Source organism: Tyto alba, unplaced genomic scaffold (assembly GCF_018691265.1).
Source record: "Tyto alba isolate M040663 unplaced genomic scaffold, T.alba_DEE_v4.0 Super-Scaffold_28, whole genome shotgun sequence".
Classification (NCBI taxonomy): Eukaryota; Metazoa; Chordata; class Aves; order Strigiformes; family Tytonidae; genus Tyto; species Tyto alba.
Window position 1 is genome coordinate 1862451 of NW_024881302.1, and position 26883 is coordinate 1889333.

A 26883-nucleotide genomic window follows, 5' to 3' on the forward strand; every position below is an offset into this window, starting at 1 on the left:
GAGTGGTGCCTAGCATGGCTGATGGGATGACTTTTGTCAGCAGGCAGGGAGCCCGTTGACTAGGCTGCGCTCTGCTCTGCCAGAGTTGGCGCTTCTCGGAGCAGTAGAGGCGTTTGAGGGACCCTTCCGGGGGCTGGAAGGATCTCGCAGCGGCCTCCGCGATGGGCCCGTGTCGTAACGCCCTCCCCTCCCGTGGTCCTAGGCTGCCCAGCAGCTGCGCTTCGTCCGGCAGTGGTCTGTGTTTGGGAAAACCTTCCAGAAGTCTGCGAGGGAGCTGACTGCTGCAGGGCTGGCGTTCGCCGTCCTCGTCCTGGCCTACGCTCAGCTCGGCTTCCTGGTAACTACCCACTGCCCCTCGTGCTGCCCGGGGTGGGGCTGCCCCTCCTGCTCCCACGCCGCAGCTCTGGGCGAAGCCCGAGGGGCCCTTCGGGTGCCAGGAGCCACCCAGGGTGCTGCTCTGCCACGGGCCGGGCGGCTTGGGACGGTGGCCGTGGCCTGTCCCCGCCACAGCCGCTCCGCAGGGCTCGCGCTTCGTGAAGCGGGGCAGTGAGTATTGGGGGGGTGGGAGGGGGGGGCTCGGGGGAACGTTTTGCCGCGGAGCCCTTCTTCTCATTTCCCCCTCCCCTGTCCCCTCCGCAGCTCTTCTCCTCCTCCTCGGAGTCCTTCCGCAGCGTCGGCAGCAGCCTCCTGCTGCTGTTCGCCATGCTGCGGGGCAGCGTGAACCTCCGCCCCTGCCTGCCCGAGTCCTCGGGCCTCTACTACCTGTTCTGCACCAGCTACATCGTCCTGGAGGTGTGGATCGTGCTGAGGCTCTTCGCCGCCGTGCTTATCTACAGCTACCGGGAAATGCACTTCGAGCTGTACCGCCCCGCCTTCGAGCCCCAGGACTACGAGATGGTGGAGCTCTTCGTGCGCCGGCTGAAAATGTGGATGGGCTTCAGCAAAGCCAAGGAGGTGAGTGAGGCCTGGGAGAAGCCGTGGAGCCTGGTAGCCGGCAGTAAGCTGCGGCTGTTTGCAGAGAAGGCGGCGTCCACCGTCCTTCTCCTCCCTTTTGCCTCTGGCTCCGTCCCGCTGCCGTTCACAGTCGGGTTCCTCTGGCAAGCGAGGGCTGAGCCGTGGCTCTTTCTGGCAGCCCGAGGGCTGGGTTAGCGATGGGGCAGGGGCAGCTGCTGCCTGTTCTCAGTTCCACGCGGGTGTCTCTGGGATTGTCTCCAGGTCCGTGCCGGGGTCTGGCCCACCAGGAACGGCCGAGAGCGGCCCCGGGGCTGTTGGGAGCGGGACCCGGTGCCGCGTTCCCACTTCCCGGCTCCTGAAATAACTCTCCCCCCTCGTTCCCCTCTTCTCTTCCAGTTCCGGCACAAGGTGAGGTTCGAAGGGATGGAGCCGCTGCCGTCCCGAGACTCCAGCGACTCCAAGTCCTTCCGGGGCCCCACTCCCAGCGCCGCCTCCGACAGCTCCAGAGCCTCCACCTCCTCCAGCCAGCTGGACGGGCTGAGCCTCGTGCTGAGCACCCGCGACAGCCTGGAAGTGGACGCTGACCTCCAGCGCCTCCTTTCCCTCTTCGAGATGCTCCTCGCCCAGTTTGACCGGGTCAACCAAGTGACGGAGGACGTGTACCGCATCGAGCACCAGCTGGAGGGCTCCCGGCGCCGCCGCGGCCGGAGGAGGCGCGCCCAGCCGGCGGAGGAGGACGTCCTGAGCAGGTTCTGTGCCGGCGGCACAGAGCGGGGGCCCTCGCCCGAGGTCTCCTCCGACACGGACCCGCAGCCCCCGCGGGACGCCCCGCTGTCCCCCCGCTCCCCCGCCGCCCGTGGCAGCCGGGCCTCTGTGCCCAGCCGGCTGCTCCGAGCTAGCCGAGGCATCAGCGTGGCGGCTGCGGTGCTGCCCCCGCACAAACCCTACGCCGCTGTCGCTCCGGCGGCCAAGAAGAAGCGGCCGCTCCGGGCCAAGAACAGGGTGCACCCCGCTGGCAAGTAGCAGGCGGCGCCCCGGGAGGGCAGCGAGCGGCCGGGGAAGGGGTTTGCGAAGGGCGGGCTGCGCCTGCCGTGCAGACCTGGAGCCTCGGGAGCTGCCGCTTCCGAAAGCTCCCGCCGCGGCGGCCGCGCTGACGTCCCGCCGGGCGCTTCCAGCCTTGGGGCCTGGGGAGGAGGAGGAGGAGGAGGAGAAGGAGGAGGAGGAGGAGGAGGAGGCTGAGCCTTCCCCGCGGGGTAGGGCCGGGCGGCGTTCGAAAGTCGAGCCCCGGCTGCGAACAAACAAACAAACAAACAAACAAACAAACAAACAAATAAACAAACCCCACTGGGCTGGGGGCTGGCGCAGGGCGGCCCCGGGAGGAAGCTCAGCTCCCTTCCCCGCTGGCTGTGCCGGCTGGGAAGGGCGAGAGGAGAGCCCCAGGCCTTGAAGGTTTTGAACTGAGTCTTGGATTTTTGTTGACCAGTCACACTGTGGAGGAAAGCTACAGGTTTCAAGAAGATATTTAACCAATTTTTTTTTTTTTTTTTAAGCATAAATATATATAGATATAGATAAACGATATCTACACCCAGATCAGTTAATTTCCAGTATTGGCTACTTTTATCCTCCGGAAATTGGTACTATTATTTGTATTTAAAGAAATCCAATATTTAAAACGAATGACATTGCGAGCTGCAGCCAGCTGCCAGCCCTGCTCCCTGGCCAGGCTCGGAGGGGATATCGAGCAGCAGCTCAGCCCGAGGGGTGCGGAGGCCTCGGGCTGCTTTCAGCCTCCCTGCGCGTGGGGTTGCCGAGGTGCTGGCATCGCTGCGGTCCCCCGCCCGCCAGCTTGGCTTTTCTAACCCAAGGAATGTATTGACGTAAGTATATGTAATTTTTTTTTTTTTTTTTTTTCTTTCGGTTTACTTGTTCGTATGTACTGCCCAGCACTTTAAACAATGCTTTCCTCAGCTAACGATGACACAAGCGATCTAACAAGAACGGGATAATATATCACAAAAGCAGTATTTTTTTTTTTTTTTTTTTTGGTTCGTTTGTTTAAATCAGAAACTGAAATGAGCACGTGCTGCTGAAGCGAACGCAGCCCCCAGCCCGAGGCAGCCGCGCCGCTACCTCCTGGCATCTTCCCTACGAAAAGCACAAAAGCGTTGGGGGAGGCAGGTGAAGCCTTAACGCAGCTTTTGTTGGGGTCCCTCCCCCCCCCCCCCCCCCCCGGGGCTCCCCGTGCGCTGGGCCTCAGCTGGGCTGTGCTCCCCGTGCCCGGCCAGGGGCTGGAGCCTCCCCAGGGCCCACGTTCGCTTCGTCACCACCATTTCACCTTATGGATAGTGTAAGTAATTTATAATGGGTGTTTTTGGTTTTTTTTTTGTTTGGTTTTTCTTTTTTTTTTTTTTTTTCAAATGTATATATTTTTGTATGTTTGCTATATTTTCATAGCATCGGTAACGTGTTTGAAACATGTAGATAGGAGACAGAATACTATTGTCAGAGTTATTTAAAGGATGTATTAAGTGCTTCTTCCTGGGAATGTCCCATGTATATAAGTGTGAGGTGTCTGTGTGCGTGTGGTGCGTGTGCTCCCCCCCCCCAGCTGAGGTGGGGCCGGGAGCCCCGCAGGGTGCTGGGGGGGGGGTGCAGGAAGGCTGAGGGGGGGGTTGCTGAGATGCTTCAGGCAGCGAGAGCAGAATAATTGGGGTCAGGCTGGTGGTCCTGGGGGGGGGGGTGTCGTTGCAGACAGTGCTAATCTGATCCCATCACTTCCTGAGCCTCCCCCCGCTGCTCCCAGCACCTCGTTCTGTTTGTTAGATACTTTAAAAGATTTCGTTCCAGCTGTCTGTGTGCTCCAGGCACCTGCCCGCGGCCCTTGGGGGTGGCTGAAGGAGGGTGCAGGAGGATTTGGGGCGCTCGGTGGTGGTGGCTTTGGGGCTGCTGTAAGTTTGTGTTGAAAAAGGCCGTTGCTGCGCGGGACGGATGCTGGGGGAAGGTCGCAGAGGGAGAAAACAAAACGTGCTGGGGCTTGGAGCTCACCAGAAGTGAGGTGGTTGAAAGAGCGGATCGCACAGAGAGAAGGAAGGTGCAGAGGAGAGAAAACTAATAACTAGTAACCACGAAGCTTTGGTAAGGGGAAGGAAAGGCGGGCGGGAGAGGCTGAGGGAAGGGCCTGGAGCGCAGCAGCAGTAGTTGGGGGATTCCAGCTGGGTGGCAGCGGGTGCCTGGAGCAGCAGCGAGGGCCCCAGGGCCGGCTCAGGTGCCGAAGGGAGCAAGCGTTGTGCGCTGGGCAGAGAGGAGTTGTTACTCCTTTTACAAACAGCTCCACCTGCTCCAGAATTCTCCCGGTCTCTAAAACTGGGGTTCAAGCCAGAGGTTTAAAAATTTGGCCTTGTAGTTTTTAGTTCCTTCTACTCGCCCCAGCGGCGCAGCCCCCAGGCTCAACTCTGGCAGATGCTCACGATTCTTTTCTCGGCCCAGGCACGGTGCTGGGGCAAGTGCCTGCAAACCCCCCTGGGGCAGCCAGAGGAGCAGCCGGGGGAGGCACCAGGTACAGGGCTGGGGCTGAGAACGGCGCTGGGCACGCGGCTGCGGTTGCTCTTCCGCTGCGTCCTCCCTGGGGCTCGGGAGGACTAAAAAGCAAAACACACCAACTGCCCCCCAAGAGCCCCATTTAACCTCCAGCTCCAGCCCTTTCCTGCCGCAGGGGAGCAGCCTGGGTAGATCCAGCCACCCCCGAGGGCCCTGGGGAAACGTTCTGTGAGGAGAATTGAACCAAGCAGGTCTTGGACGGCTCTTGCGCCTTCAAGAGCCGAAACGCTCAGTTCGGGAGCCACCCCCGGGGCTGGCGTTCGCCCGGTTAAAAGAGGGTGGTGAGAGGAGTTACCTGCTGCGGCGGGAGGGAGGCGAGAGGCCCCGGCTGCTCCAACCAGCCTTGAATAAGCTAAGGGGAGGCGAGCGGGCGGGCGGGCCACGGCTGCTCCCCAAATGAAGCACCAGGACTTTTGGCCCCACAAAAGTCCGTCCCTTACCCAGCTCGCTCTGCCCGCGTGTGAGTGTGACTGGATGCGTGTGACTTACCAAGTGCTTCTTCTAATCAAAGAGGAGCAGAATCAGGATAGGACAACCGCCCTACTTCTGCCCTTCCCTCCGAGTACGGAGAGCAGCTCTGGAACCCGCAGTTGTTTCTTGAAAAAAGCCCAACACCTCCGCGTGGGCCCACGGGCGCCCCTGACAGCTTTCAAGCAAGCGTAGTTCTCTTATTTGTGCAAACTCGAGCAGCACTCGCGGGGTTCCGTCGCTGTCCCACGCCTACATGCACTTCGCTGCAGCCCGAGTTCCTAGGCACGGAGTTAGACCCTCGACAGCAATAAACTTGACTTGCAGCCCTAGCCCGTAAATACTCCTGAATGTATATTTCTGTGTTTGTAGTCACCAAGAGATGGTTTCTTATTTATTGTCTTGTCTCACAAAGATGCAACACTCTCAAGCTGCTTAAATAAAAAACCTTATCCATTAGTTAAAAAGGGAGAGGGAGGGATTTACACAAGTGCTTTTTTTTTTTAAAAAAAAAAAAAAAAAACAAAAAACAAAAAACCCCAAAACTGATGATTGTGACCAGTATGCCAACTGTTACTGTCTGGTCAGCATTTCACTGCAAACAAAAATAGCATGTTTTGTAACTGTGGGGATGTTTCTTAAAAAATGACAAGGTCAAATAAAAGCTGACTGCTAGGACCTGGCTCTGGTGCTTTTGTTCCGCCTGCTGCAGCGCCCTCGCAGAGCTCAGCCCAGGGCCATTCCTCCCCACCCCTTCGTCGTTCTCTCTGTGACCAGAATTTTAATTCGGGTCTCCTGCAGGACACAAGACACTTGCTGAAATCGGCCAGACTGTCGGGGCAGCTCGGGGCTGTAATTAAGGACAGCAGGGTGGCGGTGAAGGGGAAGGAGACTCGGCCAGGGCAGGCGCCAGGGCAAACGAGCTGCTCTGGAAATGGTGACAGCAGGGCCGCCCGCTGCGGAGGTCGCCTGAACCCAAACCCCCGGGGGGCAGCACCCCGGGTCCAGCACTTGGAGTTGGGGCTGAAACAGGAGCGATCCCCATCGGAAAAAAGGGGGAAAGGAGGAAGGAATTTACGTTATTATGAAACACGGTTTGAATCTTCCCAGGCCAGCAAGAACCCACTGACCACACGAATATTTTATTTCCTTTACGACTCAGAAACACTCAAAACACAACGTACACTTAGAGTTCCCCAACAGCCCTGCACAAGCTCGTAGCGTCGCTTTCGCCCCCTCGCCTGTCACTTCACAGTTCCGGGTGCAGATTGCACTTGTCTTCATCTCCCTCGCAAGGGCGCTGCTGTTACCTGTTGCCAAAAAGCCACGCTCCCCGTTTATTGACAAAAGCAGGAGATGAAGTACTCACAGTATAATCCAGCTTCCGGGGTTTCTCCCTCCCGGTTTGGTAGTGTAGTGTCTGACGACCATCTCCGCGCAGGATGGGCTGCGTGACCCCCCCGGCAGCGGCACACGCGCTGCACGGCCAGGACCGTCGCCGCCGAGGTCCCAGGAGCGACTGTCACTGGGCGTTAGTGCAACAGGCAAAACTCGCGGAGAGGTGATGCCCCGAGACATGGCAACAGTCTTTCAAAAGGGGATTTACCGGGTGCACAGGGGAGGGCAAGCGGTACCCCCCCCCGCCGCGCTGCAACCAGGGGAAATCCTGCGGCTGAGCCTCCAAAAGCCGGGTCTGGCCTCTGGCTCGATCCTCCAAGTCAGACCCTTCATCCCAAGCGATCCGTGGCCCAGCTCTCTGCCGTCCCGCTGCTCTGGCGGGCGGCACCCACCTCCCTGCTCCGTGTCACTTCTGGCAGCGAAATCATTTCTGCTCAATGAGGGAGGGTTCGCTGTCAATCTCTCAAAACGGAGACAAATCGTTGGGAATTTAAGCAGCACGTCTGGCGGGTCACTCAGGAACCCACATTAACTTTTAGCAGAGCTGGCAGCAGGATGAGCCCGAGAGCCTGAAGAGTTCAAGTGCCGAGCGGCACCAAGGCCTGGAGAGGAGCTGGGATTCCAGGGTGCTTAGAAACAGTGACTGGATTTCAGCACTTCATATTTCATTGCCAATAAAGTCGTCAAAATTCCCGCAATTCCTGCGCCTTCCAACTACGTGACGACCTACAGAATATCAGGCTTTGTCTGCTTCCACCGGAGGCCAGCGTGGAAGGAGTCCAAAGAAAGGTTCTGCAAGAGAGTTCCCATCGGTGACGGAAGCCTTGAAATAGCTCAAACCAAATAAAAACGAAACACGTAGCGCTGGTCCTCTCCTGGAGCATCTGCTGGGGAAGACAGCCTCCTCCTGGGACGCGCGCGGCGGGCTGAGGCAGCGAAAGGCTCCAGCCCCCCCGCCGCGTCCCCGGGGAGCAGCAGGGCCACGCGGCGCCCGCCCAGCCCCCCTGCCCTCCGTCCCGGCTTCCGCTGCCTCCACTGTCCCAGGACGGAGACGCCGACCCGCCGGGAGCTACACGAACTCGGTGAAGTCGTCCACCGAGGAGATGAGCCGCTTCCTCTGCCCGGTCTCGTAGGTGGGAGGAGGGTCCTGAGGCGCCTGGGGAGGCGGCTTCGTGGGAGCGGACGGGTGCATCTGCAGGGGAAGGCCAGGAGTCTGGTACTGGGTTTCTTCACGCAGCTGGAAGTCAAAGGAGAGCGGATGAGCTCCGTTCTCTCCGGGAGCCTTTTCGCTCTCCGTCTGGGCAGGGCAGGTCACTCGGGGCAGCTTCTCCCCCCCAGCCCTCGCACGGGGCAGCTCCGTGCCTGGGTATCGGGGTTCCCACCCCTCTTGCCTCCAGGGAAGCTGTTGGGAAGCTCCCGAGTCCAGACCTACATCGCTACACCGGTCATTCCCACGAGAGCTGGATTCTAACCTTCGTGGGCATGTTCCTCCTCTTACTCAGCACCCTTTGAGCGCCGATTTTACGTGCCTTATTTGTAATACGGCTCTCAGGCAGAGCCCAGCTCCCCACACTTGGAACAGCTTTACTCACCCGGTGGCGTAGCCTCTTGATGTGACGCAGCCTTGCAATCCATTTGGATGGGTAGGTGTCAGTAGGGTTTGATCGACTGTGATGAACCTGGGAAGCCATCTAATTCGGGGAGGGGAGAGGGGGGAAGCAGGGAAAGAGAGGAGGCACATTAACGTAACCACCACAATAAAATCAACAGAAGCTTTCAGTACAGTTTGACAGCAACTGAAATACAGCTCTAAGTTATAACTGTTGGCGTGCTAAAGCTGACCTAAAGGTTGACAGCAATAACTGAAGCAGAAAACTTATTTATTTGCTTTAGCAAGGCCTACTCGTTGCCTTGGAAGCTGGGGGTGGACCAAGACACCAGCTGAAAGACAGAGGGTCTGAGGGAGCTCGGGGGTACTCACGTTAGCGTGCAAGGCCATCTGACGGGCTACAAAAGGCAGGTTCTTATCAGAGATGATCTTAGCGACACTCGTGTCTACGAGACCCTCCATGTCTTTGTTTTAAAGGAAGAAGAAAATAAAGTTCTTGTCAGGCAGTTAAGACCAAGCCAGGGGTTGCCAGTAACTAAACGGGTAAGTAACATAAACGGGAGGGACTGCATCACCGAGTCTCAGAAGCTCCCATCGAGCTCTAACGGCTCCAACTGTAACACAACGTGCGCTGCAACTGAACACGACCAGCTTTCGAATTCTGGCTGCTCTGTAAAGGTCCGAGGAGAGCCTGCTGGGCTCTTCATCGCACGAACCAAAGTGGGAGCAAAAAGCACCCCAGGAGGGCGGGAGGAAAGCCAGGGCCCCTGCGGATCACCGCACCAGCGCTTTGCAAGGCTCGGGGCCCTGCAGCGCTGGGGAAGGCCGGCGGAGGCCGGAGCCGCAGGGACCAGCACCTCACACCTCCAGCATTGCCAAGAAATTGTTGGAGGGACCCGCTCTACTCCGCTGGCGCTCTGTCTTCAGCTTGAGGACCATGTGAGTGGTACAATGGGAAAACACCTCTTATCTTGGGGAAGACATATGAACAGGACACACCCAGACGTAACTGGGCAGCAAACTGGTTTCACAGAGTTTCACTGGGAAGTTTTTACTTCTGAAACACAAAACCACTGCAAAGCTCAGGCAGTTACTGCACCACCAATACAGGAAAGGCTGAGAACAAGGGCTGGAGGGAGTCCTACCTTTCCGACACTGCAGCGTCACCAGGTTACACTCATAGTCAAGCGGTGTGATGATGACATGCACGAAATTGAACTGACCCTAGTGAGAGAACAGTAAAACAGTCATACACCTTTTACTGGCAGCCATCGGGATTCTTGCGAGTGCCGTGAGCGCACACACGTGACCCCACCAGGGCAGAAAACCTCCATTCGTGATCTCACACTGGTTGCCAAGATAATACACATCAGATTAAGGTTTTACAAACAGCCACGTGCCTGTTTTATAACATGTCCGCAAGTGAAATCCTGTACCTTTATTGTTCCCAGTTTAAAATCTTCTCCAGAATCATTGTAAACGATAGAAACAAAATCATTCCCAAGGTGCCTTTTCTTGTCACAGCGGTATTTATCCAAATCCTTTGTGGGCATCAGAGTAGCAATGTGGAAAATGGCTGAAGAGGAAACAGAAAAATCCTTAGCCGGGCCTGGGATTGGCAGCAGCAATGGTCAACACGCAGCACCTGTCTGGAAGGCAAAGTAGCACCAGCGCCACGATAATAACAAAATACAAATTGTGCTCCCTGGATAGGTTTGTCCTTGTTTGTGGCATGCCTCTGGGCGATCTGTCCATGACTGCAGTAGCACGGCCAGTAGAATCCGCTTCAAGGAGGAAGAGTTAAAATAGCTAAAGCCAGGACTTCCCCTGCTTGAGCTCTGCAGAGCACCAGGGCCACGCTGAGTCACCGCAGCTGCTCCACTGAACCACACAAAGTTGATGACTGGGATGCACAGAGCTGTACTGAAAATTTGGGAAGTTGATGGTAGCTTGGTGGAGCCGGGATGATACCCGCGCCGCTGGGTAACGCTGCAGTTCAATTAGCAGCGACGACAGAAATGACAACCCTCCTGCTTTCAGGACCCATCTTCAGAGGAAGGTTTAGCCAAGCTCCAACGTGTACACACAACCCTCAATTAACAGCTTCCACAGCAGCTCAAGAACAAACAGCTTATTCTACAAACCTCTACACCAAACCGTACCGACCTTTAATAGAGCAGGCTACTTTAAAAGTGATTTTTTTTTTTTTCCCTTAATTAAGGCAGGTATGCACCTCTCCCAAACTTTAACATACGGTTTGCAGAGATACCAGAGAGAGAAAGGGAGAAGAGAGCCCCACGTCATCTTTCCTACATCCCTGGAAAGGAAATAGTTTGTAGAGGGCAGGTCAGTCTTCAGATGAGAAGAGACCATCCTTCCACTTCCAACATCCGAAGCCACCTTACCTTGCATGATGTCGTCGTGCCAACAGTAGGTGAACTGTCCATCCTCCCCACACACGTCCAGGCCACCAAGGTAAATTTTATCTGGCTGACAGTCTTTGAGCTCGATGAGCTTCCCTAACCCGGTCAGGAATTCTGTATAGCGGTAGGATCCGTGTTCATTTGACAGAATCGCAATCTCATTGTTGCTCTAGGAAATAAGAACACAGGAGTCCCACCCTGACCGCTAAGAGCGCTCAGTCAGCACGGGCGACGAGGTTATTACCTTCCTAGAAGGGCTTCACACAGACACTGATTTTTAGTACAAGAAACTAAGGAAAAGCAAGGCTACTGCAGGAGCAGGCCAAATCTCCCAGCTGGAGTAGCAGCGCCTCAGCTCCTGTCGAGATGTAACATTAAAGGATTAGTGCACCTGCACACAACTCACCTGGCCTTCCCCAACGTAGAGCACTGCGATCTTGTGGGTGTCGTAAGAAGGAATTTGATCCAGGAGCTGCACCGATCTTTCAAACGTCTGCAATCAAAACATGGGTCCCATCTTTAAAAACTTACCTCCACACCCCCACTGCCCTCCCTAAAATCCCCTCAGGACAATGACAGCGCAAGGTAAGCAGAGATTCCTGACCTTCACTAGTGTCCTCCCCAGCGAACGGTGCCCTGCTCTGTTCTGCAGAGGCACAGGGCACCACCAGCCCAAGGCACAGGGCAGGGCGAGGTGGCACCCGCCACCACGCTTTCTTGGCTTTATTCTTCAGCCAAGATTAATCTGGCAAACTGCACTGGTTAGATGCACTTGCCATCACCAATCACATCGTATCTTCGTTTAAGCTCCAGGCATGAAAAATTACCACGCCTCTTGCTCTGAAGAACATTTTTAGCAGCAGGCATCATCTCATCCCACCCGGGCTCCCTTCTGCCTGACCCCCCCAACTGGAAGCGCAGGAAAAACTATCGGCGGGCGGCCCGTGGGGCTCACAGGAACCCCCCACTCCTGCACTACTTCTCCACAAAGCTTATGACTAATTTCTCCTACGACCTCAGGCCGCCTCTTGGCCTCTCCCAATTATACAGAGGGCTGAGAGGTTTGTCTAACGACATTCTGCCAGTGTCACCTAATGCTCAGTTTTCATCCTGCACTCCTCCTACCAGCAAAAACCAAAACTCCACAAACCATCCTGCCTTCTGACTGGGATTCTGAAACAGCACCAGCAAAATCTCCTAATATCTCAATTTCAATCCAGAGCCATGAAGTGAGAGCCACCAGAACTGAGGTACAGAAAAATCTGTAGCACTGTTAGTAGGAAACACCTTTAAATTGCACCATCTGAGCTGGACATTCATTACTATCATTTATGTTTAAAAAAAAAAAAAAAAAAAAAGTAATGAGGTTAGAAGAATTAATTACAAGAATTTAAAAAAAAAAAAAAAATATCCTTGCCTACCTCATTTGGCAACAAAAGCGGCTTGTTGTTTTCATCTCCAAAGAATGGGGAGTGGTACAACTGTAAAAACACAAAGCTAAGGGAGAGAGGGGGAAAAAAAAGTCCTGTTAGCAAAAATGAAGTCAATTTTGAGCTGCTGTATGTGCAAACGTTACGTAGGGAAGAAAAAGAGGAGCAATTAAAATGCTAACAGAGCACTGCTCATCCTCTAGCGACACTGCAGGTGCCCGGACTACCTGCAGTTTGTGACAGACCCCTGTCAGGAGAAACAACGGTCGTGTCCAACAGCAGCCGCCGCACAAAGTCCCCGTTCAAAAGGCAACCTCTGCACAGAACAGGGGCGCCGGGACACACGCCTGCCTCACAGCTACGGGGGGGTCTGGGCTAGCAGATAAAGGATTGCACAGACATCTGCATTTTACCTGCCCTCCGTAAGGTGAAGATTGTCTCGTAATGCAATTCTGGGCAACTACCAGTAGCTAAAGTTCGAAAAGCAACTACTATAGCCCCTCCTTTTCAGTCTCAGTATTCAGCACATTTTCTTGCTTGAACTGCGAGGCCAGTAATTCATCCTGTTCACAGCCAAATTAATTCTAGATGACCTGAAGTCAAGCCACACGTCCACATGGACCCTAAATTGGGATAGATTAAGACCTGTTTGTCCATTTCTTTCACCGTCTAAGAGACCTGTTTCCTAAACCACAAAGTTGATTTGGTGGTGGTGGGTTCATCACGTCTGTATTAGCTCCTGATAAAACAGGTCGTTAATCTTTCCTTTTAGAGAGATTTTATATTTTTTTTTTCAGATACTGTTTTGCAGATCCCACAAAACCAGCAGACCACTTTGAACAAACCCAGCCCTGGCTGCAGCACTTCGGAGCTCACCGCTTTTAGCTGCACATCAGCCCCTCCACCCACCTTGGGTTTATCCCAGGTACTTTCTCAGCGTTGGAGGCTGCTGTTCTGCTCTTGAAGGCATCTCTCTCGATCCTCTTCCCCCTCCTTGATGGGGCTGAGTCAGAGATGGTGTATCCTCGGGGCCGGTGCCCAGAGGGGGAGCGAGGCGAGGTGACAGGGCCACTGCCATCCAACCCGCCTGCCCCGCTCGCTCGGGCATCCTCCCCCTTGCCCAGCCAACTGCCCAGCCCTTCCCCTTCCAGGTTCCCAGACTGGGATTTTGATTTCACTTCTGTGCTCAGCCTCCTCGTCACTTCCCTGCCGTTTGCATCCTTGAGGACCTCCTGCAGTGTCTGTAGCTCGGGGGAAGAACTCGACTTGCTGAGCGGCTGGGATGGCTGGAAGGAAAGCTCCTCCAGCGTTCGGCCGTCCTCGGAGGGCAGGACTCTCCCAATGGGAATTCCTCCCTCCACCAGGCCTTCTGACATCAGAGATTTCTCTTCTTGGCTGGAGGTTGAGGAGGACTTAAAGAGGGAGAAACAAAGATGAACAGTTTTCCTGATACGCAAAATAAAAGCTGACAACAGTAATGCTCGGGGCACCCCCTGACACTTCCAGGGAAAGGTGAGCAGAAAGGTGCCAAGCACAAAGTGATGCAGATCCGAGGACTCCAAATAAAAGAGGTATTTAGTGCTGCTGCTCTGCGTGCAGCCCCTCCCAAGCCATCCAAACTCCCAATCACGACTGCATGCGCATTTTGATATCCGTAGTGAGTTCTTTCAGAGGGAGCCAAGCAGGACTCAGCCGAGCACCGACAATTCTCCCGTGCGCCTACAGACAGGGCCGTCATACAGGACAGAACCCGTAACCTGTTTCTTCTTACCCTGCTATAAGACTCCTGGGGTTTACCAAACCTTTCCTCGCTCAGGCCTTGTTCAGAACATGAAGTCTCGATGTCCTCACTCTCCGGAGACTCGGCTGGGGACTCGCTTTCCTTTAGCTCCGTTTCCGAGGGGCTCCCTTCCTCCAGCACCACCGCCGATTCTATCGAGACACAAGGCAGAAGAACTGAAGCCTGTCGAGAGGCACGGACTGGCAGGCCCCCATCCTCTCCTCTGAAGTACCAGCCTTTTCCCTACGGGATTTCAATGGAAGGCCACACATTGAATGAGTGCTCTGGTTCTTTCATTTCTTGTCATGTCAGACTTGCTCCTGGTTCCCCTTTTGTATAGGATAACTGATTGCCTTACCCTCACAGCAAAGGGCTGCGTCTGCTTTGGTCAAAATAAGTGCAGTTGGTTTCAATTGTTACTGATGAACAAGCAGGGGACAGAATGAGGAAATGGGACCTTGTACATCAATGCTCGGTTATCAGGACAGACAGGAACTACAGAGATGTAAGAAAGTACAAGACTAGCATTAAAAGTTCATCATTATCCAGGCAATGAAGACATCAGTTCTATGCAAGTGTGCAAAAAAGTAAGTTTTTCTTGGATTGCAATGCAATGTTCCTGTGCCTTGTAGTGGCCTAGAAGGAGATAAGGAATTTTACTAGGAGCCGTTTACTGACAGTTTGGCAGTTTTCCTAGTATGTCTCAGTAGAAGCAAAACAATTCAGCCCTAGACATACGAAAGGACAAGAGAGCAAGAGTAACACATGCACTGCAGCAATACTGGGAAACCTGCACGTGGCATCGGATCAGACAAATGGTCAATGAAACCACACTGACAAGAAAGCTCCTTGGACGCCCTGCCTACGGTGGAGGAGGTTATCGCAGCGTTTAACGTTGGCTCTACTCCAGGCAGTGACCCCGAGCACAGGGATGAGTCTGACCAAAGGCGCCTCTTGGCCTTGCTTTTTTGTCCTGAGGAAAAGGCTGGAGAACAGGAGGCTTCCCGTTACGCACACAAGGGAGTTGAAGACCAATCTGAAAGGCCAAGATTTGTTTTCCAAAGTAAAATAAAATGAATAAATAAGTAAGTAAAATTAGCACACACAAAAAATAAAGAAAATCGGCAAAATAAAAAAATAAAATAAAATAAATAATCACTAAAGCAGCTTTTCCTGGATTGATTTCAGCTCGCAGGACCAAAGTTATTTCAAAGAAGCAATTAAGAGTTAGCATTGCACACACATACCTTCTAAAAAAAAAAAAAAAAAAAACCAAAAAAAAAACCAAACAAACAAAAAACAACTCAAAACAACGTGCTGATCTGGTTAGCTGTCCAAGCCAGAACACACCTGCATACATCCAGTGTTTCCAAGCTTCCCTAGCTATTAGACTACTGCCAAGATTGCTGGTGTTTTTAAATAATGCCAGCACTAATTATTCTTTAGGTGGGAAGAGAATAATATGAGCAGAGAGGAGAAGTACAGGAAAATATTTTACTGCAGCATCTTTGTGTTGCTTTAAGAGGCCTGCGTGAACAGCAACCAGCAGTTCAGAATACCCTGCTGCTCTACAGAGAATTTTCCAGTGAAGAAAAGAAGGCAGAAAGACATTTCAACCCTCTAATTAAAATCACAAAGCACTGCGGATTATCAAAGCAATGCAGATGTTGTGCTCATAAGGTATGCAATTTGATCTCCACTTCATTTCATTACAAAGTCAATTTTACTGAAGTGGAGATAGATTTTACACTACTATAGAGCCTCCAAAAGGCTAGAATTTAGCAGGTTTTCCCTTGAAATATATTTCTTCTTTCTTTATTTAAAAAACTTTTAACCAGCATCCGCTCTAATGTCAAACTTTATATATGTATATCAGACATATATATCAGCTCCTTTTATCTTTTCTGTGTCCAATTCTGACAGATTCCTGTGGGTTGAGTAGCATGGGACTTCATTTCAGGGTAGCTTGTCCTGTAGCATGCTATGCTATTCTCAGAAGTGGGAGTCTTTACATTTAGCAGAACACAAAGCCAATTGTAAAACGAAGCTGAAACTAAATAATTCAATTAATCAAGGCACTCGGACATTTTGACAGGTCATTTAACACCGTGCCTTATGACTCAGAATCCACCTCAGCTAAAACAAAAGTTGCTTTAAGAAATTGTCTGCACTTGCAAATGTTGGATCTGGCTTGGACTTCTTCATGCTAGTCAAGATCCCATTTTTTGAGAGTAATGAGACTGGGTACAGACGGGAGACATGGAAGGGGAAAATGAAGTATGAGGGATACATTTTCTATGAATCAGAGGTGTTCTTCTATGGCAATACTTTTTTTTTTTTTTTTTTTTTTTTTTATTCCTTAAAGATATATAAATATACCTGCCCAGGATATGCTCCTGTGCAACTTCCCTTGACAACTGGACTGGTACATGGAAGAGAAAGAGGCCACTGCAAAGGGAAATCAAGTGAGCAGCTACATCAAAAGGAAGGAGAGACTATATGAAAAAAAAAAAAAAAAATTAAAAAGCACAGAGTTTAAAATGTAACCAAGAGCCTATTTTAAAATAAATAAATAAATAAATAAAAACAAAGGAAAGAACAAGCTGGGATAAGCTCACTAGATGCCAAAGGGATACTTTAAGGGCACAAGGTCTCAACATGAATATAGAAGCATAAACACATTCAAACAATGTAGACTCAAACTGCTGTCTTTCAAAGAATGCATCTTTGTGAGTTTGAGAAACAGAAAATTCCTTAGTGATATGCTAGCACACGCAGGCAACCAGTCTGAGCTTTTCCTGAGCTACACACTTCTGGCAAAAGATCATGTTTAAACCCACAGAAGAGTCTAAAGAGTAGAAATATGAATAAAGATCCACATAGTTTTATCCTCTAAAGAAGAACAACATGCATATGACAGTCTGACAGCAAAACTTCTTCAAACATTTGTTCTCCAGCCAGATTTGGCAAGTCTACTGCAGAACTTGTGTTAACAAAAATGTGCCCAAAATTATTTTCTCAGGCTGCCACAGAAGTGGCAGACAGGTGGCTCCTTCTTTCAACTAATCACCTAGCATCTATATACCACAAATCTGTAGGAGTCAATAAGAGTTCACAGGTAAGAATTATTTTTTTTTTTTTAAAAAAGGTGGTAATATGATTTTGACCCTAATTTTGTGTTTACATTCTGAAATCTTAAAATCCTACCCTGCCCTGTTTAAAACAAACCTGAAAACTAGCATTTTTATCAGATTTCCAAAGAATCCATAGCATTAATGCCACCTCCCCAGAAAAGCCTTGTCTGCTGCTACCACTGCTCAGTTTTGACACTGCCAAGAGCCTCAGTGGTAGATGTTGTTGATAAGAGCTCTGAGCAGGGATTACATAAAGCTTTAAAAATTTCAGCTGTGGTCAACACTAACCTCCCAACATTAACAGCTCTTTTGGAAGTGATCTAGCACTGAAGTAAATATAGTGAAAAGCCCTGGCCACCATGTTAAAATAAAGGCACCAAAAGAAAATCAAGTGATTCAACTGCACCAGGCTGAAGGCTAAATACTCCTTTTAAGAGGTGAATAAATCCACAGCCAACAGGATTTGCTTTCTGCTATCTCATGCTGTAAGAGACAGTGGCAGCTAACTGACCCTGGCTGGCAAGGTCTGCAACAGGCCAGGCTCCCAGGAACCTGGTGCTCTTAGTGCCCAACATAAACTCCCATACTGGAGACAAATGGAAATGGAAACGCTGCATGGGAAGATCCGTCCACATGTGGGACGCCCAGATCAGCCCCAAACAAGTGGAAGAGGGAAAAGATCCATGATTTTGATCATTTTCATTTGGGAAACAGTTAGCACGAAACACATTACTCCTCCAAAGAAGCTCCGTTGCTCCTCCCTTTCTTCTCCTTAAGAAAGAGAGGTAATTTTCCAACGGAACATCAGAAGCAAGGAGGAAGGGGGAATTTTTCACTGAAAACTTCTAGGGACAAGAACTGATTCCCCTTCCCACTGCTATGTTATTCCTCATGCTACAAACTTTACTGCTCTAGAAGACCTGCAGTAACTTCAACAGACTTTAAAGAGGCTAGTGACAGCTATGCTGGACACGCTGCTGGCATGACGTCTCTCACCTGTGTTGGAACGCTGGAGAAGCGATGGTTTGGCTGTCCCCGTGGCCAAGCTGGAGGAAGGGACAGAGAGGGATTTATAGAGAGCCGTTTCTCGGTGTTCTTTAAAACGCTCTGCAGCCATGAGTGCATTAGAGAGCTCTTGCAGGGGCATATTGTTAATATCTGAAGAAAATGGACTGAGCGGGTTCTCCAGACTCATTAGCCAGCTTGTGTTACCTGGTAAGAGAAAATTAGGAAAGAGTATTAAGTACTCCCAACTCCAGAAAGTTTACAACTCGCATGAAAAAAGCACAAATTGTTTTGGATTTTGAAAGTAAAAATCAAAATGGACCAAGTTCTCAGTTCTCTTGACGTTTGGCAGAATCACTTGATTAATGTCCTATTTTCAGTAAGTAGCTCCCAGTGCTCTGTGCTTCACCCCGAGCTGTTCAAAAACCATCCTCAGTAACTCATCACTACAGCAGATTCCTAAAAGACGTCCAAAACACTCAGGTATCTTAATTAATACCAGGTCAGTTATTTTCTCATGAAGCAACTTTCAGCTGAAATAGACAACTCCTTGTAAATGTTGAGTGACATAGCAGTGTTCAAGAATTTTGACCCTGAACAGGTCATTACTCCTCCCCTAACAGCAGACACAGCTGTGCAGCTGCTCCAGCCATAAGCCTCATTCATCTCGAATCCAGCACGGGAAGCTAAAACACAGCACACGCAGATTTTCAAGAAAGACCACGGAGCAGTGTAAAAATGGGAAATGCAAAGTAGGGTTGATATTATCTGGCTCTATTTCTGTACCAGTACTTAATATATAAATTGAAGTCCCTGCTTCGATCTTTTTGCAGGTCTTTTGTAGATTTAAAACACTCAGGAGTGATTTCAAAGAATCAAGTATCAAATGTATTAGCTTCAAGAGGCAGCAAGCAATAAAGAGATCCATTTGCAACTAAAGATGGATTTTTCTTCTCTAGCCAGGCTCTGGTTTCCTAGCAAGTCAAAAGAGCTCACTCCACACTCAGGTAGAATACCTGTGGGTCTGCGCACTAGGATTTCTGCCCATCCCTGTGTCAGCAGCGGGACATACGCAGCTAGGTTTGCTTTTTCTTTCTGCAGAGGTGTCTGTGGAGCAGCATTGGTCTTCTCTGATCGAGATGTAGGAGCAGGAGGCCCCTGTGTCCCTTGGAAAGCCGAGCCACTGGGAAAATGGGAGGCTGAGCTGTCTAAGGCACCAACACGTAAGGCGTGACCACCTGGAAAGACAGACACAAAAGAGAAGGGAGAGCCATGCTCAGTTAGCACTAAAAATCTCACAAGTAGTCAGTGTTTTAAGCTCCTCTAGCAGCTGTGCGCATCGTGTTGGGAACCTAAGAGAACTTTACTTTCCATGTGTTCCTTAAAAACCACGAGGTTAGATAAACAGAAGTGGTTCTCACGGCAAGCACCCACCACTTAACCAATCACCAAAGCTTTGCTGCAAGGAGAGGCGAGCAGGAGGAGCACCACCTCCTGAGGCCAAAAGCTGCTGCTGCTGCCCACTGGTAAATACCAGACAGGTCCAGGTTCTCACATCGGCTTAGCCACAGGCCTCTTCAGTAAGGCCCTTGGACACTTAAACCTGCGACACGGACCCAGAAATGGCAGTAAGAGTCCAGGATAGGTATTTACCAGACATGGATCGGACTCTGTTGCGAGAGCTTCTGCAAACCTGCTGCCCAGCTTGAGATTCCAGTTTTGCTGGAGCTTCTTTAGTTTGTCTCACTTGCAAAACAGGGTCTGAGCTGTGGAAAAAGAAGATACTGATATTGAGAGAGCAATCAGTCATGCTAGACAAGTAAGACATTCCTCTTCTGGTAAGAGAAAAACCTGAAGAGATGCACTGTAACATTGAGTTAAGTGATTTTGTTAGGTGGAAATTTCTAGAAATGGGAGCAAAAATTACCTTGATTCTGCGCTGCTCTGGAGCTCTCCAGAGTCTAGGCCAAGCAGGGACCTTGTCCCTGTTCCAACGCTTGTAGTGATGGTCACCAGCTTGTTACCAACCAGCCACGTCTTCGTCCTTCCTCCAGCCAACAGAAACTCACCCACTGGAGACCTAGAAACACATTTGTGATGAACACTGCTCTTGGACTGCAGAGCACAGAGCCTACACAGGTGCCTTATTTCATGTAACTATGCAGGGGGTACCGCCTGCTTTCCTTTATGCAGCATCTTTCACGTACCCCCTGGTTGTCAACATACACATTAATCATCAGGTTAAGAGGTGAGCTGAATTTAATATCAACTGAGAGTAGTACTACTGGACATACATTACAGAGCAGTCTAGCTCAATCCTGGACACACATCACAGAGCAGAAGGGAACGAGCCTTGTCTGAGCTATGCATCTCCTGGGAAGGGCCAGTGAGAAAAGTAAATGCCCTCCATTTCAAGCCAGCTGGCACCACACTCGGTTCTGCAGCGAAGACTGTGATTATCCAGCAAGGACATGGAGCAAAGCACTGCTCACAGACTGCACGCCTTCGAGGCATCGCTTTCTGGACGGTTCAAGGCCGAGGCAAAGGCTGGTTGGCTCCAATGGGCTTCTCTCCTCTAACGTCGTATTTAGCCAAGCCAGATTTTATCTGCAAGGAATGGCTTCGGAGCCTGGGCCTGCCAGAATCTCAAATGTGTCACGGTAATTTTCCACTAGTAAAGTGAAATATGAACCTCAAACAAAAACATCTCTCCCGTGGTCACCGACTGACCCCTACCTCTTAGGCACCGCAGTGAAGTTTGAAAAGACGTAGCGAGCCATCATATCCAGACAGGTCTCCGTGAGTTCCAGGTGGAGATTTTTTAAGTTGTCATCAGCCTGAGCCATTGAATTTTCATCTGCAGAGCCCAGGCTTGAACTAGTGATGGATGTCTGTATCCGACTAGAAGAGAATGTTTCCAACTGACAGATCACATTGCAAAATGCTCGTCCCTGTCACCCGAAAGACACTGTGATGCAGAACAACCTGCGATACATGCATGTGCCAGATCAGAGAGGTGGCCAGACATTAAACCCAGGATGTAATCAAAATATTTTTGGATCAGCCCGATGTTGTGCTTTGTAGATTGTCGTTGCAGAAAGCAGATTTTAACTTGAGAGACTTGAGAAACATTTAAATGTCCGTCACCCGACTAGGTCAGGCCAGTGCTCTCTGATGTTGGGTGGCCCTGGGGCAAGTGCACCAAGCAAAGAGTGAGCAGCAGCACCATGCTTTGAGTTCGCTAGTCCACAGCAAGGGCAAGCATCCCGTGACCTGCACAGTTTCCCAGGCAACATGTTGCCATGAGCCATAAATCAGAGCACTCTGGGCTTAACTTTATAATCCTGTGGTTTGCTTTTTTTCTCTGTTGCATCCCTTTCACATCCTGATTTTTTTCCTCCAAATTCAATAGCTATGTAAAATCTAATTTAACTTGAAACAGAAAAATATTGCACTCTGAACAGGAAATTGGCACAAGAGTAGAAAGCCACTCTGTCTTCAAAACAGCCAAGTTAGCAAAGCAATTTAAAACAATTGCAATAACAGGTTAGATCCCAGTATTTTATAAAGACGACCCCTTATGCCATCGGAATACAAACTAAGCTGAGGTAGAGCCAAATTTTTTATGACATAGCAACTTCTTTGTCATCATTAAGCATAATTATCTGAACTTTTAGTTGCTGCCACTTACACATAAATATCAGAAGAAAATCACCTAACAGATTAATGGGGATATCCGAGAATGAAGTGCCAGAATTGTATTCACAATTCAGTCACTTTAGTGTCTTTCCCCCAAATAACATATAGTCAAAAATAAAAACACAGAAAATAAAGTTCCACCGACAGCAATCCTTACACATTAAGGCACAAATCTTCAGGTTCAGATTTTAAACCAACATGTTACAGACAGCAGTTTAGCACTCAAGGGAAGCGATCCAGAAATATGTTTTTAAAAACTAGCGCAACTTGTTTCATCTTTTGCATGAGCAAATCAATGTCTGCAATCAAAAACTGTTTTCTTTAATTGTGAAAGCAATAGCTGCATATGGGCTGAGCATACATTTCACTGCTCTACAGAAAGACACATCAAGGTTTTCACAGCATCATACTTTAGACCAGAATACTTCCGCCAGCTCCCCTTGCCTCAAAGAACAAATCCTAAAGTGAACCCAGAACCGTTCCTCACAGTTTGGGAAGGGGGCCTATATATAAGTTTGCAGAGTATCAAAAGCCTCTCCTGGAGCAAGTCACTGCTGAGAAGGCTCACATTTTACATTTTAGTGAGTTTTAACCAGTACTCTCACTTGCATAGAATGCAACCTTTTTCCTTTTTTTTTTTTTTCTGGTGCTTTTTGTTTGTTTGTTTTTCCCCCCCTTCACCATCTTTACTTTGAAAATAACAATTTTTGTTGCTAAAGCATCAGAGAATAGGGCAAAGTACCCATACACAACACAGGGAGTGACGTGACAACCCAATAGCTGGCGTTGGGAAGCCATGGGATATCCATGACACTTTCCCAAAACCTTTGACTGTGGCGAAGGACAGTTTTTTATTGCGTAACGAAGTCATGCAAGCACCCCACATGCAAATCCCCCCTGCTTCCACCCACCCTTGCAGTAAAATTTCCAAGTGCTGAGTTGCTCTTGGATTCTCCCCATTTAAAGTGCCTCTACCTGCGGACCACATGTTCAGACACACTGATGCTGCGGGATCGGAAGGCATCAACTGCAGAGGATTCTTTCAGCTCTTTCACTGGAGGAGAGTTATTCAAGCCTTGCTTTGCATTTTTGGCTAGTCTTAAACTACTAGGTGGAGAAGCACCAAGCCCCAAAAGAGGTCACAGGAAGGGAGGAAATCATTGTAGGGATGTAGGTTGAAAGGTCACAGGTCACAGGGTCAATATTGGGGGATCCCGGAGGGTGATGTAAAATAAAACAAATGCCAAAAAAGGAAAAAAAAAAAAAAAAATTAAAACGTACAAACAAGCAGAGCTGAAAGCATTAAAAAGACAAACCACATTTTGAAAACAAGATTTTAAACGTGCTACAAAACAAATGAAATTAGTACAAGTTAAAACAAAAAACTGATTGAAATGATAGTTGGAATACTGCGCTGTTAAACAAAGGCAAGAGCACCTGAATGCTAATTTGGCACAAATTTCTCAAGGCTGAGAAGTGTTGTGCAGTTCAACCACCCCTTGTGTTACCCCAACTCACCACTTCAGCACAGCTAAAAACCTGATTACTTCCACAGAGACCAGATCCTAAAATGCTTCACCCATTACATACCAGTTAGCAGCACATTTTTCTGAGAGACACAGGAATACGTCAGCCACCTCTACCTCCGTTAGGCTTGGCCCAAATCTGAGCTTTTACCCTGAATCACAAGAACACCCAGGGCCAGTCAAAGGTCCCCTTAGCTCAGCTCGAGACATGAGGGGAGATTCAGCCCAGCTGCATGAGACTGGTCCTTCTCATGCTGCGCAGACGGAAGGGCGAGACGACAAACACCCTCTTGGCTGTTGCTGACCGCGTGATGCTTTTCTGCCAAACGACCTATCCTAATTGCAGGTGGCTCGAGGTAACCCACCTGACTTTGAACTGGAACAGAAAGGAAGATAAGCCTTTGCACTGTCAGGTGCCAACCACATGTGGGAGATGACAGCAATTAACTTCTAAGAGGCACTTTAATTAGTCACAGCTGAGATGCATGCCTGGCTCAGTACTAATTTGGACATAACAGTTGGTCCAGCAGTTCACATCCCCATATGGAAAATGCAGATACTAATTTAACCCTTCTGGCTCTTTCTAAACATGATTTATTTGCTACCCTTCTTTCAGTGAATTATTTAATTTCTAATAGCCACCTGGAGGGATCAGAATTTATTTGTCCTCCTCCTCCCCAAAACCTCTTACAGATCACTTTTGGCCACAACTGGAGATGTGACTGCAGAGAGCACAGGCTCGTATGCCGAGATAATCACCTACACCAATGTCATGCCATTCCACACCCTTGGGAACCGCAGGGATCTTGATCTCTCAGAACACCCAGCACCTCAGCTAGGGCACAGAAATGCTTATTCTCTGGGCTTAAGGAGTGAAAACCAAGCACACAAGCTTCTCAAGCAAAGAAACAGATATCTGCTCGAAGCTATTTCCTCTCTCACTTGGCCAGAGTCCAAGCTCAGAGAGACTCGGAGGCAGTGGCATCCTGCCATTCTGGTGTTTCGGGTTGCTGCCTCAGTACAGCCCACACTCCTTAGCAGAGATTTCTGTGCAAAGCAATCCAGCAGCACTAGCAAAAAGCCTTTAGATACAGTAGTATTCCAACCTGGTAGAATTTAACAGGTTTTTGGAAAAGGGATTAGTTGAAATTCTAATTTGAGAGACGAGTGTCAAAAGGCTTCTCTTCCAAGTTTCTGAATGAAAGAGGAGGAGATGGGAGAGATGAAACACAAAACAGGGTTCACAGCTATAGCATTAGGGCAGGGATGGTGTTTCTTCATTGCAAGATACTCATTGAGCCTTGCAGTTAAAGTAGAGGCACTTTCCCCAGGGTTCAAATGCCACGGTATGCTTACTGCACATCAACACTGAAGCAAGTGAAGTGAACCAATTTAGGTAAGCCCTGCAGGTAAAAGGAGGTTTGAGGAACGCTGAATGCCTTCCAAGGAATATTTTCCTATCCTGGCAAATGTTACTCTGAAAGACTGCTGGAAAGAGACGTTCTGACTTCTACAGACATTAGGCTTTGCTTAAAACTGATATAATGGCTTCAAGATTCAAAAAAAGGATCAGGACATCCAGATACACAGAAGGCAGCTGTCTGCCACCCAGTACACTGACTCGACAGATAACGCTATGGAAAAACACAGCATTGGCTCTCTCAATTTACACAGGTTGCTAATCACAACAATTTCTCAGGCAATCATTTCGTCCTTACAGGTCAATTATCAAAAGGTGTTACCACTACCAATAGGACCACGGTATTCTATTACTTCTGGTAGCACTGTACTGACACACATCAACCTGAAAGAATTGTTGATTTTCAAAAATCAGCAACAAAAAGCCCCACACCTTACTGCAAAGGCATACAGAACAGCCAGTGATGCCCACATATGTACTATCAGACTGTCAGCCTGGTTTGATTCCAGCTTCTTACCAACCTAAGTTTGTCTTTTACCAATCCCTTGACCTAAAGAGGTTTACTTTGCTTGCTTAAATGCACTGTCAGATTTTGGATAGCTAGACCCAGCCTCCTTCAGAAGAACACAGGGAAGGGTGAGAGCACTAGAACAGGGAACGCGAGCCCTTGCTGGAGTCAAACATAATTTACCTTTTTGGCCTCTCATTCAGGCTTGTACTGCGAGCCCTGAAACTGTCCTTCTCAGGCGTGTCATCAAAGGAAAGGAGGACATTTGAGCGCAAACCCTGCCGATGGAGACAAACAGGTAACAGTTAGAATGGCAAGGACGTGCAGCCGCAAGCCTGCAATCATGGGCCAGCACACAAGGACTCCCAGTCAGCTTTCAAAAAGATGTTGACAAGAAAAGTAGAATTTTTCTAGCTTCAAACAGAACCTTTAACCTTCTCAAACCAGTTTTTAAGTCATCACTTTTGTTATGTTCTGTTTGATTCAGTAGTGTCCGTTACCTTCGTAATATATGGGACAAAGTCCTTTCGGAAGGGAAGGCGACACCGAATGAACCACATAGCTATCACATGGTGGGCCAGGCAAACGATGTACTGGTTAAACCTGAAACAGCAGAAAGATCCCAGAGAGTTTAATGCTGCATTATGCTGCCATCCTGAAACTGAACAGGAGGACTTTTCAATCTGAGAAACACAACTGTTCCTTTACCTACTGTAAGTATAAAGAAAAAGACATCAAAAGTCAAGAAAAATAGGTATTTTGTCCAAGGTGAACATGTCCCTTCTTCAGAAGAAGCCTGGAGATACCAGAATGAGCAACAACCCGTAAATAACCTTGACCCAAGTGCTACCAAAAAAGCATTTCTCATTCTCTTTAATTTCACAGATGAGGAAGAAGCACATTTGCTATGAACTTACTTGGAAGGGTTGGTGTATGGTAGGGAGATGGCGAACACGCTGGCATACTGCTCTGCCGCAAAGTTCCTGTAGAGGTGAGGCAGCCTTGCTAGAGCTAGAACAGTTCAAGAAGAAAACCAACACAGGTGAGGTCTGAACACAAGCTATTCAATATCACAGTTCAGTTTCATTTGAATTGTTTTGTTTCTTCTAAATCATCAGCTGACACGGAAGTTAAATAGCATGAAATTATACCCACGATGTTAAGTTATAAACAACAAGGCAGAGAAAGCAGCTTCGTATTTTGCTTCATATGGCTGCACTACACAAAGCATGCCCCTCTCTTCAGTGGGTGCAAGTGAAATAGAAAAACGGTAACAAACAAGAGATGATCAAACATTTATATCTTGAGAATGGTGCAAGGGCATCACCAAAAAACAAAACACCCTTACATTGCATTCCGTATCACGAACACAATCAAAATACCCATATTCAGTGCAAACACCACATTTACAACTACAGAAGATCAAAAGTAGAAGAACATTACAACTTACTTGAAAGGAATTCTAAGAGAGGGATTGCCATGTTGGCTGTAGCAGAAATGTGGGTTAATTTGACAATTAAGACAGGAAGTGCCTTTATGATGATGTCGGGCATCTCGACACTACAGACTGAGAGTGCCACAACACACTGGTTTGCACAGCGATAAATGAGACCGTGCTCCAGGCAATACACTATTTCACGCTAGAAGAGCAAAAAAAAAAAAATAGAAGTCATAATACAGGGAAAGAGAAAACCTCCGATGCATCATCTCCTGACTTGAGCTAGCATTTCAGAATGGCTTGCAAGGTATCGGTACTGAAAGGCCTGTGTGATGCACGTGAATTCTTATCCAAAATGCACTAACACAGAATCATAAATAGCGTTGCATGTATTATAGATCAAAATATTAAGATGGGACTTTAATCAAGTAGACATTTTAGAAATTAATATTTACATTTCTGATTAAACAGAATTTTTATCTTTATCAGCG

At 49.2% G+C, this 26883-nt stretch overlaps 2 protein-coding genes across 10 annotated transcripts in view; one reads left to right on the forward strand and one right to left on the reverse strand.

Annotated features, from left to right (window-relative positions):
• The window catches only part of PKD1 (polycystin 1, transient receptor potential channel interacting), a 98756-nt gene extending 93056 nt beyond the window's left edge, over positions 1–5700 (forward strand). For both annotated transcript variants that reach the window (XM_042798293.1, XM_042798294.1), the window contains 3 exons: positions 203–337; positions 640–954; positions 1351–5700. In XM_042798293.1, the coding sequence (XP_042654227.1) occupies positions 203–337; positions 640–954; positions 1351–1977 (1077 nt within the window). In that variant the 3' untranslated portion in view covers positions 1978–5700. The remainder of the gene's footprint in view (positions 1–202; positions 338–639; positions 955–1350) is intronic.
• A 417-nt stretch (positions 5701–6117) lies between these two features.
• Positions 6118–26883, reverse strand: part of TSC2 (TSC complex subunit 2) — a 33339-nt gene continuing 12573 nt past the window's right edge. For 2 of the 8 annotated variants that reach the window (XM_042798295.1, XM_042798299.1), the window contains exons 21-41: positions 26405–26594; positions 25872–25965; positions 25455–25557; positions 25138–25232; positions 22476–22607; positions 20538–20702; positions 19729–19881; positions 19455–19567; positions 18818–19039; positions 17793–18008; positions 16042–16110; positions 13654–13814; positions 12792–13294; positions 11874–11949; positions 10859–10945; positions 10435–10621; positions 9466–9605; positions 9175–9253; positions 8402–8493; positions 8013–8111; positions 6118–7657 (exon numbers count right to left, since the gene is read on the reverse strand). In XM_042798295.1, the coding sequence (XP_042654229.1) occupies positions 7490–7657; positions 8013–8111; positions 8402–8493; positions 9175–9253; positions 9466–9605; positions 10435–10621; positions 10859–10945; positions 11874–11949; positions 12792–13294; positions 13654–13814; positions 16042–16110; positions 17793–18008; positions 18818–19039; positions 19455–19567; positions 19729–19881; positions 20538–20702; positions 22476–22607; positions 25138–25232; positions 25455–25557; positions 25872–25965; positions 26405–26594 (3144 nt within the window). In that variant the 3' untranslated portion in view covers positions 6118–7489. The remainder of the gene's footprint in view (positions 7658–8012; positions 8112–8401; positions 8494–9174; positions 9254–9465; positions 9606–10434; positions 10622–10858; positions 10946–11873; positions 11950–12791; positions 13295–13653; positions 13815–16041; positions 16111–17792; positions 18009–18817; positions 19040–19454; positions 19568–19728; positions 19882–20537; positions 20703–22475; positions 22608–25137; positions 25233–25454; positions 25558–25871; positions 25966–26404; positions 26595–26883) is intronic. The other 6 variants (XM_033005661.2, XM_042798296.1, XM_042798298.1 and 3 more) reach the window with 6 other exon arrangements.